The following is a 13,056-nucleotide window of genomic DNA, read 5'->3' as shown; positions in this document are numbered from 1 at the left end:
AGACTATCAGTTATGCCGGACGGAATGTCGGTGTTTGTAAAGAATCTTACAATATGTCGGATCGATACGACTTGTCGGCGATGACTAAATAATCGGTAAATGTGTTATCGATCCCATAAACATGCAGCAGTATCGATTATGCCTTCGTACTTAACTTATATGTGTACACAATATATGGGATATGTTCGACACGAGCACTGTCGTCCGGAATGCGCTTAACAGATTATCTGTTATTCCGGACGGAATAACTGTGTTTGTAAAGAATCTTACAGTGTGTCGATGTTTATTCCTTTCTTCGTCACTATGAGCCGGTTGAAATTTGCAAATTTCCAAGTACTAAAAACAACCGAGATTTCAACCAAAATTTACTTTGAAGAGATTTCGAACGGTGTGTGAATGTAATATTAGCGTAATTGACTCCAATAATTGTATCATGCCCCTTTTATCATTTCATGTATATGGCAACAATAAAGGAACAGCTGATTTTCTTTTGTTATGCAAACGGAATGTCACTTGTCGATAAATACCAGAACGAACGGATTGTTTTTTTCAATTAAAATGTCCTTTTTAAATGCTTTCAAAAGGTATATATTAACAATTTACATTAACTATATACAAGGCCATGAATGTTGACCCATTTCGTTTCTATTTAGGTTGACTTTACAATCGCCGAAATTTGTTCATACCTCACCGGTACTGTGTGCAGAACCATTGAAGAAAAAGAAAAAGCTTGATCCACAAATTATCAAACAGCGCGAAGATAGACGTAAAAAGAAATTGGAGAAACAAATTCGCAGATTGGAAAAGAATTCGAGGCAATTGAAACCGGTTGAAGAATTGGAAATACCATTAAGTTTAATAGATGAACAAAAGTAAGGGGAGCGACAAAATTGGCGTTTGTATGATATAATTACATTAACTTTTTCTAGGCAACGTTCACGAAATTTGCCACCCTTAGGGGAAGCTGAGTTGGAGAAAAGGGTTCAATTGAACAAACAATGGTCGCGATATAAACACGAACAAAAAATGAATGATTTTCAAATAATCGATCGTTTAATGCGATCCCAAAATAAAGCTCTGGAAGAGTTGCGTATGGAGTCTGAGGAGCTATACCAAGAGGCAATACAACCGGACATGTCTTTATTGCCAGTGAAGGTTAAGGGACCAGTGGCAACACCACCCATTCAAGGCTACGTCTCACCAGATGGTGAATATATATTGGAAGCCAAAAAATGGGACGTATAGAGTAATTGATTGTTGATATTGTGTTCAATTTGTTATATTTCAAATAATAGAAAACATATATTTCCAGAAAAGGATAAATTGTATATTTATTTTTTGCAATAGAAAGGAACAATAGAAAACGACATGAGATCAAATTTTTCCAGTTCCTTCCGACCGCCTGGACCATTATCTAAGGAAGGTTTTCAATGGTGGATTATCCCACATAGTGGTTTCACTGCAATGTGGAGCGCCGTTCGGACTCGGCTACAAAAAGGCGGTCCCTTGTCATTGAACTTAACATAGAATCGGGCAGCACTCAGTGATAAGAGAGAACTTCACCACTGTGGTAACACAATGAACTGAACCTGAAATATCGGGCTGCCACTATATCTAACCTATATGATTGACGAATGATCGATCTGAAATGAAAAAGCTTTTGAATCGACATGTTGCATATCTGCTTTTTTGTCTACTCGTAAGAAATGATGACTATTCCAAAACAATAACTAATCGTAACCTCCAACAGTCATAGCACCGGCAGAAAATTCGGGGGGCAACTTTGCTTTACCATCTTTCGAGATCCACCTCCCCAATACGAATAGAATCCTTGCCTCTAACATCCGAAATTAAAATTCCTAATACTTGCTTATACAACTGCCTTTAAGTTGATATCCATATTTGATTCCATGCGCTATTTCAATTAGAAACGCAAAAGATTGCCGTTCTGATGAACGTTGCGCACAATATCTTAACAATAATTTATTTATTTATTTATTGTTTATTTTAATCATACAGTAAATGTATGATAAAAAAGAAAAGGGAAAAGTAGCATTGGCTGCTAAGGCCATCAGCTATATCTTAACAATAATTATTGTTTCAATTTATTGAATTATTAATCGATTTTATTTCTTTGTGAATTTTGGCCAAATGTGCCAAAGAGCTCTGTAAATGCAAAACAAACTAGCAGATAATTTACACAAACACTCTTCTTTCGTTAGTTTAATTCAATTTATAATTGAATTTTCTTTTTAAACAAATAAATAAAAAACATACAAAATCAATGTGCTTGTCTCCTGATGACTTGAAGGAGGAGGAAAACATTTTTATATAGATAAAGGAAAAAACTGATTTTCATATAGCCAATTTCAAATGCCAGCCGAAAAGTGTTAATGCAGCTATTAACGGTAATAAACATGTTGATACTTTGTTTCAAGCAAAGAGATTTATGAACGTTGAAGAGAGTAGAAAGAACGTATCAATTAGGTTTCCTAAAATCACCATTACGACGATGTTGATGCTGCTCCTGCAGCTTTCGCAGCGGCCTGTCGTTTTTTGACGCCCCAGTTGTAGACACGAGCCATATTCACTTCAGTGGTAGTGATTTGATCTCTGAAAATATATTATTGATTTAAATGGGCTCTCACTGTTTGATACAAATGCCTCACCTCAGGAAATCTTGATCGTGTTCCACTGTTTTTAAATTTGAAACAGCTGAGGTCATATTTTGTTTTAACAAAACTTCAGCCTCATCTAATGGATATTCCAACATCACACTGGCTCCCAGCCATAAACAAACAGTTTTGGTAGGTGGCACCATGGTTTTGATGAACACCTGGTCACTTAACAAAAATTGTGTTTCACGTTCTTCAGTCTCTTTGCGCAATACATCGATCATCTCGAGCGATTTTTCCAAATCCGGAATTTGAGATTTGAGCTTACGTTTGCGTGCCTCTAGATTATATGCCATGAATCTATATTTACTGTGTTGCTCATCGAGGCGTTGCAAAACTTTTTCGCAGTTTTCCTCATTTTCTGGTTGGCTCATAAAACTATCGATTTCTTCCTGCGAATGGGTGAGACAAAAAGGAGCTTATTATGTGCAAACTTTACATATGTACATATATATAAATTAATCATCATAGTCATTCACCGAACGAGACCACCCTGTTCTTCGAGTTTGTAGGTTATGACAAATAGCATTTGCAAGATATCAATTACTTACTAAAAATACTGCCTCAGGTATTCCTGCGAAGGACTTTTGATTTTCTGGTAATTTAGGCATTTCTACAGTATCCATTATTCCAGTCATTGTGTATTAGTTAAACTTATTTGGAATTTTATCAAAAATATTCACAGCAGTTGTATGAATGTTGTATATGCCCACCAAGTTATTTTTTTATCGTCTGTTTGACATTTTCTATCGTTCGTAGCTTCTTCTTGTTTCCATGTACAGGGTTGCCAGATTTTCAAAATTTTAAAAGGAGATGGACGATAGGAAACTACGTAGAGATACTAAACAAGCCTTCGTAAATGTGATGCCCATTCACAATATGCTCGAAATATACCTTTTTCAAAAAATCACCTTTCGCAATCAAAAACGTAGTTTACAATGACATTCTTTCATACTAATGCTTCTTTCATGCTAATGCTTTTTCAAGCAAAACTAATTATCATTATAAGCAAGTAGCATATACGCCAACAAAGTGTATTAGAACAAGACAACTATAGTTCTAAGTATTCATAATACTATTCGTTAAGAGCATTCCCTATGTCAATGAAAAATAATAAGACTAAATAAAGTTATTTACTTACTTTCTTACTTTACAATGACATAGTGTGTATTGCTATGCCATTGTGAACTACCAAAGAATGAAAAGAGGAATTTTTGACCGACATAGTATAATCTATGGATAATCAACATTTGTTTGTACATTTGAGACAGTAACACATCACACCGTTAGTACTCCTTGGCCAGGTATGTGCCTTTAACTCTTATGATAAATGCGTAAGAAATGCATAATCCAAGGCATATTAATTAAAGGTAAAGTCACGAGCAAGCGTGTGTACCCCCCCCCCATGATATTAATAATGTCAAACTAAAATGGCATATCACTCAAGTTTTGTTTGTATGTGTAGTGTTGTTGTGTTTGTGCATGTGTAGTGTTTTTGTATTGTTGAATGCATATATAAAACATCAACATTGTTGAATACTAAACGTAAACAAAGCCTTTGACAAGATGAATGTCGATATTAGTCACCTGATTGCATGACTTTACCTCTTTAATATGCCTTGTGCATAATCATTTTTGCTAATTAAATTTTCATAAGGGTTTTGTCATCGCATGTTTGAAATCTCAATGTTGTATGGACCGTCTATCGAAAGACGTTTTGCAAACTTCGAAACAGGGACGTTTTGAGCATAATGCGCCTTGCAGATTATAAGTTTATCCGGACGATCCGGATATTGACCACATTATATGTTAAGTCCAAACGCATAATCAATGCTGCTGCATGTTTATGGGATCTATAACACTGACATTCCGTCCGGAAAAACTTATATAATGTACGACGCACAATGTGAAAGTGAATTAAAAAGTACATTCTGTTGGCGACACCCCGCTGGGAGTCGCACATTTTGGGGTTTTTGTAATTCTACGATTAAACTTAGCTCAAAATCTCTTTTGTTTGAAATTTGCAATTCACGTTTTCACATAAATTCTAGTTTACAAATGTCAATATAGCTAATTTCGTTTGGTGTAAAGGCCGGTAGTTTGTTCGGTTTTCGCGTTGAAACTCCATACAAAACCACAAAATGCGAAAAACGAGCGAAATTTTTCTATTTGTGGTACTTTGTTTTTTTTTTTTCGAGTTGAAAAACTGAAGTTTATAGCATTTGCAATGTGAATTAAGAAGTAATTTATTTATTAAAACTATTTGTGAGGGTTTATAACGCAAACACGGATCATATTTTTTTCCCGAAAATATACAAAAGATCAAAGGAGTAGCAGATCAATTGCCCAAGGAAAAATAAAATGTTAATTTTGTAATGCGCTTTACAGACTATCAGTTATTCCGGACAGAATGTCGGTGTTTGTAAAGAATCTTACAGTGTGTAAGATCGACACGACTTGTCGCCGATGACTAAATAATCGGTAAATGTGTTATTGATCCCATAAACATGCAGCAGTATCGATTATGCCTTCGGACTTAACTGATAATGTGTCCAATATATGCGATATGTTCGACACGAGCACTGTCGTCCGGAATAACTGATAGTCTGTAAAGCGTCTAAGACGTCACAAAAAAAAAACATATGACCATGGCTGAAAAAGGAGGTTGAATCACGATAACAAAAACAACAAATTTCAATATGTTGTTTACAATTTTAAGAAGTCAAAATCATCTGATAAAAGAATCGTATGGATTTGGTAAAAGTGGCAATTATTTATTCTTTCAATTGTCCTAAAAAAAAATAATTCAAATCAGAGAAAAATAAAGGTTCAAATTTAATTGCGTCACCTATGAGTGATTGTGAAGTGGATAAATCATCCGAGGAACGCCGATATGAGACAAATAAAACTATAATACCCACCAAAGTTAATAATGGAAGTCAGTCAAATGGATCTTCGCCATCTATTAAGAAAAACAGTTTATGATGCAGTTTAAAAACTGATGTGCGTGGTATTTTGGGTCTGGAATATGTTATCAAGATACTCAAGTCATCTTTGAACAATTCTCCAGCTATGAATGTAGGAGTTTGTTTGAGATGAATTGCTGTGCAGTGTCATTTGGAGAGCTGCAATCACCATAAACATATGATTTTGACATCTTAAAATTTTGTCGAAATAAAAAAATTTTAATCATATGGGCCTATGATTTAACCTTCTTGTTCAGCCATGCATATGACGTTCGCTGTAGTTGTGTTGTCGTAGTAATCCAAAATCCAATAACGTATACGCTTTCATTTTGGTTATTGTGATGTGTGTGACAACCGCAAACTGTCAAAAACTTTCTGACATTTTGTACAGTTAGGCCGTGTGTGGCGCATTTAAAAAATTGAAGGCATTTTTCCAACATAGACTTGAAGTGCAGAAAAAACGTAGAGAATAGTGAAATGTCGGATTCTGATGAAATTGTGACCAGTGATGAAGAATCAACAGGAAAGGAATCAGAAGCTACTTCTGATAGTGATGGTGAGGCCGCTCCAAGCACTGATATGACTGTCGAAGATTCAGATGCCGCCTCCTCCGATAATGATGAAAGTATCGTGGCACCGCGCAAAAAATCTGGAGCCAGAAAAAAACGTATAGTAATTGAATCTGAATCGGAGTTGGAAGAAGAAGAGGAGGAACTGGAACGAAGGGCTCTTTCTCCCAGAACTAGAATGAGTATAACAGGAATTAGGCCAGATGACCTGTCTGATGACTCGAGTGAAATAGAATACTCCGATGATGACAATAATGGCACTAAAACCAAAGCTCTGAGTAATATATCGGAAGTGTATACAGATGAAGATGCGACTAAAGAAAACATTACAGATGACGAGGATGAACAGGATGTGCAAAGTTCACTACACCAGTCACGCAATGCTTCGGAGGTGGAAGAAAATACAACAAATAAATCCAAAAATGCAAGTAGCTTTACAGCTAGCATTAATGAAGGCAATTCAGAAATTGCCGAGTCTTCCAGTGAGGAATACATGAGTTCATCTCCGAAACAAAATACGTCGAAAGTTGTGTCTTCTAATTCACCTTCACATCCCCGCTATAGTGTTCAGTTTGAGAAAGAAATTCAGGATAAACTATCTTCCACATTATACCAACCGAGAGAAGTAGTACCCGAAGTTGACACATCCGCGGACAGTGATATACAAATAATTGAAAAGCCCCAAAAGCCTATAGTTCTATCTTCCGATGAAGACGGTGAGGATGATAAGGAAAACAGCACCAGCATGAATTCGTTAAAGTCTCCGAAGAAAGCCAATCGCACAGCAGGAAATATGTTACAACCAAAAATCTCTGCAGCACTGGGTAATGCGTCTTCTAATTCCAAATCATCTGCATTTAGAACACCAGTTGCTAAAGTAAATGTACGTCGCGTCTCGCAAGAATATTATGACAAAGAAATAAAGAAGTTCGAAGAAATGAGATCTGAATTAAATAATGCCGAAAATCTATTAGAGAAGGTCTCAAAAACTCTGCCGGATGGAGGACGGCAATTATCGCTGCGTATCGAACGTTTACGTCTAGATGTGGCCATCAAATCAAAGCATATTGATTCTTTGAGCATTGAAGATACCCCCGGGGCTAGTGGACCTATATATTCTCCAGAGGATAAAGACTCACCTTCACAGAAACTGCAGGAAATACAAAAGCAACGTAAAGCTTTCTTCACAAATAATGATGCACCCAATTGGGATGATCTATCAGCGGCTGTAAATCAAATACAACCTACCCATACAGGAAAGCAGGGCATGGCTACATTCAATAATCAAAAAATTTTAACAGTTGAACGTCTTAAGGTCAGTGATTATTGCAAAACTTTATACCACTTAAGTTGTCTAATGACGATAGCTATAGAACGGATATCTGACTATGGTGTAAGGTTTCTAAATGACATCTAAGACAAGTCTTAGCAAGAGTTAATTTGTTTTGATATGTCGATGGAATAGAAATCTGTATATCCGATGATTAAAATAAATCACACAAACCTGCCGAAGAAAGCAACAAAGAAAGGAAAATTAACATCCCGAAAACTGGTCTTATTATACATATCTTCTTTTTCTTTTTTAAGGATCTCCATGGCTCACTGGAAACATGTCCAGACGAAAATGTAAGGGCTGATGATCCCAAGGGTCTGAAGGTTAGTCTAATGGATCATCAGAAACATGCTTTAGCTTGGATGTTTTGGAGAGAGAGACAAAAGCCCCGAGGAGGCATATTGGCCGATGATATGGGCTTGGGAAAGACCTTAACTATGATATCATTGGTATTAGCATGCAAAAATAAAGAGGAAGACGAAGAGGATGAAGATAAGGGAGAAAGTGAATCTGAAGATGATGAAGAAACAGATCAACCTACGAAATGGTCTTCCAAAGGAAGAAGAGATTGTAAGGAAAATCTCAAGCATATAATCTGCATAAATTTGTCCATTCTTATAACACACAAATTTTCTTCTAGATTATCCTGGAGGAACATTGGTAGTATGCCCTGCAAGTCTAATGCGTCAATGGGAAGAGGAAGCTAAAACAAAAGTATCACGACATCGGCTTACAGTTTGTGTTCATCATGGCAATAATCGAGATTCGAAACCCAAACATTTGCGAACCTATGATTTGGTAGTTACCACATACAATATTGTTTCACGTGAGCATAAGAGCCATGGAGCTTTGTTTGGCATCAAGTGGAAGCGCATAATATTGGACGAGGCCCATGTTGTACGAAACCACAAAGCCCAATCATCGGTGGCCGTTTGTGAATTGAAGGGCAAAAACAGATGGGCACTTACAGGCACACCTATTCAAAATAAAGAAATGGATGTCTATGCCTTACTTAAATTTCTGCGATGTTCACCATTTGATGATTTTGCCCATTGGAAGAAATGGATAGACAAAAGTGCTGGTGGCCAACAACGCTTAAACACCATTATGAAATCCTTAATGCTCCGACGCACAAAAGCCCAACTTCAAGACCGTGGCGAATTGCAATGTTTGCCCCAAAAGGCGATTGAGTTAATTGAGGTTGAGTTGGACAAGGATGAAATGAATGTCTATCAAAAGATTATGATATTCTCACGTACTCTATTTGCCCAGTTCCTATTTCAACGCGCAGAGCGCAATACGGATTTAATGTATCGTGATCAAAGTGCCCGTCCAACATTTATGCAAACAAAAGATCCGAATGGTGCCTACTATAAAGTTCATCAGAAATTTACAAAAATGCATCAGGGTTCAAAAGAAATTAAATCCCATGAAATTTTGGTGCTACTTTTGAGATTACGGCAAATTTGTTGTCATCCAGGATTGATTGATTCGGTGAGTTATGAGCCTATGAGTACGTAGATGGTAGTTTTCCAATGGGATGTATAAATAGAAAATTTCTAAAGATCCAATTTGTACAGTACTACCTAGATGGCAGCAGAGTACTCAGGACAATCTCATTTTATGATTACATTTATACTTCAAAAAAGTTTTTTAAATACGTATTTGTCTTGCTTTTCCACTTCTAGATGCTGGAAGATGTTGACCAACAATTGAATTCCGATAGTGAGGAGTCACAACCAGAAATCGATTTGCTAGAACAATTGAATAAATTAGCCATTAACGACAAGAATGACAGTGGTGCCATGAGCCATAGCTTGAATAGTGATGACGGCAATAATTCTATGCATCCCGAAGAGCAAGTAATTGCAAAAGCATCGGCGCGAGTATTACAAAGAACAAATCCAGTATTCAATATGGATAGACCCTCAACTAAAATGGTGAAAGTCTTAGAAGTTCTTAAAGAACGAGTTATTGCCAAAGGTGAAAAGGCGATAGTAGTCTCACAATGGACCAGTGTCCTAAATATTTTAAAAACCCATATTGAACGGGAAAATGTGGCTACATTATCCTTAAATGGCACAATAGCAGTTAAAAATCGCCAAGAAATTGTTACAGAGTTTAATAATGAAAAGAGTAGAAAACGTATTTTACTCTTGTCCTTGACAGCCGGTGGTGTTGGTCTAAACTTGGTGGGTGCAAATCATTTGCTTCTTATCGACTTGCATTGGAATCCACAATTAGAGGCACAAGCCCAGGACAGAATTTATCGTGTGGGACAGAAGAAGGATGTCATTATCTATAAATTCATGTGCAAAGACACTGTGGAGGAACGAATAAAAGCATTGCAAGATCACAAATTGGCTTTGGCAAATGGAATTTTAACTGGAGCCGGAGCAAGTGAGGGTAGCAAGCTCAGTATGGATGATTTACGTGGTCTTTTTGGAATATAGATGTGTTTATATTTGCTTCTTCTATCATTCCTATTTTTCTGTATATCGTATTCATTACAAAATCTCCAAATGATCTATACATAGGTATTCCAGAACGATCAATCATAACATTCCTATTCTATATATAAATAATAATTCCCTATCGATTGATCAAGTAACATTAATGTCTCGAAATTTATCTTAAGTTAGTAAGACATTTTGGAGTGGTACGATTTGGGCATGAGAAATGTTTTTTTTTTCTTAATTAACAATGGACTTTTAAATTAGTTCCCATTTTATTTTTGTGTTTATTTTTAAACTACTTGTAATATAAATTTAATAAAAGTTATTTATATTTAAACTAAAATTTTGAACTGCCTATGTACAATTAATGTGCGAAATGCCTCTCCCGAAATGTACCCATGATCCAAAATCCACGTTCAAACTGGCAAAGGGATAATGTTAGTTAAATGGCATGATGTTCAGAGAAAGAAAAACATCAAAGTGGATTCCGATGATGCAAAAGCGGCAGTTTACACACATGATAGATAATATTAGATATATATGTAGTGCCAGTTCAGCAAAAATATTTACTTCCTCTAAACCAAATACTCTCCAATGTTCCGATATTCGGAATCGAAAATCGCAAGATTTTATTTGTCTTGTAACGAAAAAATAGAGATACTCTCGGACTCTAAAACAATTTTAATTCGAACTTCTCATTAAAGAGACCTATATTACCAAGATTTAAGTTTATAAATTTTAGGGTTGAGAAATTGTGGCCAAAGCAAAATTTTGAGATTTGCGATTCCGAATTTCGGAATATGGGGGACTATGTTCTTTTATTTTTTTTTTATTTTCATCATGTAATTTGAAGCCACATAGCAGCCAATTTATATAAATTACAACGGACTACTAACTATGAATAAAGTACAATTCAAGTTATGACAATGTGAGAACATATGCGTGTATATAATAAGTATAAGTATTATCTCATCGTAGACAGACTAATGCATCATTTGAGTACAATCAGATTTTTAAATTCGTAGTACAAACTTTAAGGTCATTATTTTTTATTTTGTTTTAGTCTCAAGAAGTTTACCACTGTGATACCAAACATTGTACGGCTTTTAGGGTTGACAAGTTTACTTGGCAAATATATTTTTAAAAAATCTTGTCAAAACTTAAGGTCTGTATTAAATTGCAAGGATAAAATAACTAAAGATACAGCCTTTGTTAGTAAAACCAATTCAAAAACTTTTTTCCTTAAAATAAAGTAGAAATGGAAAATAACTATGAAAATGTTTGATTTTCACGCATTGGTTGCTTATAATAATTATGATTTTTGAAATTAATTAATTCTAAAAACTAACTGTGAAAATAAATTGGTTTTCGGCGCTGAAACCGATCATATTAACACCTTTACTTACAGCAAAATAAAATAAAACTTATATAAATATATTTCATATGGACTCATACATCTTTTTTTATTCCTCAACTTCAACTTGGAAGACGACATTAATGTGATCGACGCATTTATGTTACTATGGCCATCCAAAGTTGAATGAAAATTATAATTAAAAGCGTACTTTCAATTATTGATTTTTTTAGCTTTTGACATGATAAAATAAATAAATAAATAAATATAAAATATGAAAACTATAAATAAAAGTAGCCTTACAAGTAAAGTCTAAGACAACATTTGAGAAATATTTCACATGAACTTACTTTAAACAACAATGCTTAAATTCGTTTTGAATTCAAGTAGTATCGATACGTTTTTTACGTTTTGTAATGCGTAGTACAAAGGCCAAGAAAAGGAAAGCAATCAGCTGTGATCTATCGGTCGTCCAACAACAATTGTGTAAAATTGATTTTACAGTTATCTTATCTGCGTGTTTAAACACACAAGCCAATGTTTGTAATGAAGATAAACAAACATACATGCGCGGGTCGCTTTTCTACTTAGTGCGTTTTTTATACAAAAAAATACAAAAACAAAAAGACAACAAACGGTCCTTATATACAAGGCTTAATTTTTGTTTTTCTTTTTCCTGTTAAAAAAATAAAAACAAAACAAGTGGCAATAGTTAAGTGGGAAAATATAAAACAAATCATAAAACATGGAGGGTAATCATCACCCTCCTCCCCTTCCTCCACCACCACCTAATATAAGAAAAACTGAAGAAACAATTAATAATCCACAACTTAAAAAGTTTAAAGGCATTATTCCAGACAAACAAAACATACAAAACAACGCAGTCCAACATTCAACCAACAATGCAATCGATAGTGATTTTCATTACGATTTCTTCAAAAACAAAGTCATTTTGTACCCGGAAGACCATCCTGGCCCCTTTTTTGTGCTAGTTTCTTCGAAGAATCCTATAAGTGCTAGAGTTAAAAATTCAGAACTACATTTATTTGAAAAACTTGAAAAAATCAACATTCCAGGAAACTATATTTGCAAGAATGTCGGTTTAAATACCTTTAGGCTCACTTTTCATAACTCCAATGAGGCCAATGCCTTTATAAACAACCCACAACTTAAAACAATTAACATAAGCGCTTTTATTCCTGATCGCTTCATTCAAAAATTTTACATCATAAAAAATGTTCCTAAATCTTACAAAGGTGAAAAAATCTTAAATGAAATAAATAAAGAAAACAACTTAACCGCAGTTTCTGTGTACAGATACAGCTACAAAGATGAAAACAACAAAACATATCCGTCCGAAACCATTAAAGTTGGTGTTATACATGATGGTCTGTTACATGAAATAAAAATGTTTTGCACAATCGTTCAAGCAAATTTATATATTCCGCCATTACGTCTCTGTAAGAATTGTGGTAGATTAGGTCATATAGCAAATCGCTGTCGTTCCAAAAAAAGATGCCTCTTGTGTGGTACAGAAATTCCGTGTCCAAATAGCTGTAAAGAAATAAAGTGTTCCTCTTGCTTAGCAACCACAATCTGTGATACTCAGTGCATTTCCCCCAAGTGTATTTTGTGCAACAAAACAGATCACACCGCCAATGAATCAAAAAAATGTAGAAAATGGAAAGATGAAAAATCTCTAA

The 13,056-nt window shown here is 35.1% G+C and overlaps 3 protein-coding genes across 3 annotated transcripts; 2 read left to right on the top strand and 1 right to left on the bottom strand.

The window, feature by feature from the left end:
- The first annotated feature begins 469 nt into the window (after positions 1 to 469).
- On the top strand, positions 470 to 1,323 carry mRpL40 (mitochondrial ribosomal protein L40). The gene is made up of 3 exons (XM_075289198.1): positions 470 to 584; positions 654 to 872; positions 930 to 1,323. Exons 1-3 carry the CDS (start codon positions 496 to 498, stop codon positions 1,243 to 1,245), a joined length of 624 nt encoding a protein of 207 aa, XP_075145313.1. The 5' UTR covers positions 470 to 495; the 3' UTR covers positions 1,246 to 1,323.
- A 759-nt stretch (positions 1,324 to 2,082) lies between these two features.
- mgr (prefoldin subunit mgr) lies at positions 2,083 to 3,416 on the bottom strand. Its single transcript, XM_075289199.1, has 3 exons — positions 3,227 to 3,416; positions 2,670 to 3,067; positions 2,083 to 2,613 (listed from the first exon to the last, which is right to left on the bottom strand). The coding sequence occupies exons 1-3, from the start codon at positions 3,311 to 3,313 to the stop codon at positions 2,505 to 2,507; spliced, it is 594 nt and encodes a 197-aa protein (XP_075145314.1). The 5' UTR covers positions 3,314 to 3,416; the 3' UTR covers positions 2,083 to 2,504.
- Positions 3,417 to 6,021: 2,605 nt separating this feature from the next.
- Positions 6,022 to 10,342, top strand: LOC142220200 (transcription termination factor 2-like). Its single transcript, XM_075289197.1, has 4 exons — positions 6,022 to 7,525; positions 7,798 to 8,113; positions 8,184 to 9,037; positions 9,232 to 10,342. Exons 1-4 carry the CDS (start codon positions 6,119 to 6,121, stop codon positions 9,994 to 9,996), a joined length of 3,342 nt encoding a protein of 1,113 aa, XP_075145312.1. The 5' UTR covers positions 6,022 to 6,118; the 3' UTR covers positions 9,997 to 10,342.
- The last annotated feature ends 2,714 nt before the right edge of the window (positions 10,343 to 13,056 follow it).

The sequence above is a fragment of the Haematobia irritans genome, chromosome 1 (genome assembly GCF_050003625.1).
Source record: "Haematobia irritans isolate KBUSLIRL chromosome 1, ASM5000362v1, whole genome shotgun sequence".
Classification (NCBI taxonomy): Eukaryota; Metazoa; Arthropoda; class Insecta; order Diptera; family Muscidae; genus Haematobia; species Haematobia irritans.
This window is presented reverse-complemented; position numbering and strand designations above follow the sequence as displayed.

Bases quoted from the DNA above. Each gene is read 5' to 3' on its own strand.
- mRpL40 (XM_075289198.1), top strand. From the start codon at position 496: ATGCAAACGGAATGTCACTTGTCGATAAATACCAGAACGAACGGATTG. The intron at 585-653 runs GTATATATTAAC...GTTTCTATTTAG, and splicing joins TTTTTAAATGCTTTCAAAAG to GTTGACTTTACAATCGCCGA. The intron at 873-929 runs GTAAGGGGAGCG...AACTTTTTCTAG, and splicing joins AGTTTAATAGATGAACAAAA to GCAACGTTCACGAAATTTGC.
- mgr (XM_075289199.1), bottom strand. From the start codon at position 3,313: ATGACTGGAATAATGGATACTGTAGAAATGCCTAAATTACCAGAAAAT. The intron at 3,068-3,226 runs GTAAGTAATTGA...ACCCATTCGCAG, and splicing joins TACCTGAGGCAGTATTTTTA to GAAGAAATCGATAGTTTTAT. The intron at 2,614-2,669 runs GTGAGGCATTTG...ATATATTTTCAG, and splicing joins CACGATCAAGATTTCCTGAG to AGATCAAATCACTACCACTG.
- LOC142220200 (XM_075289197.1), top strand. From the start codon at position 6,119: ATGTCGGATTCTGATGAAATTGTGACCAGTGATGAAGAATCAACAGGA. The intron at 7,526-7,797 runs GTCAGTGATTAT...TTCTTTTTTAAG, and splicing joins TAACAGTTGAACGTCTTAAG to GATCTCCATGGCTCACTGGA. The intron at 9,038-9,231 runs GTGAGTTATGAG...TTCCACTTCTAG, and splicing joins ATCCAGGATTGATTGATTCG to ATGCTGGAAGATGTTGACCA.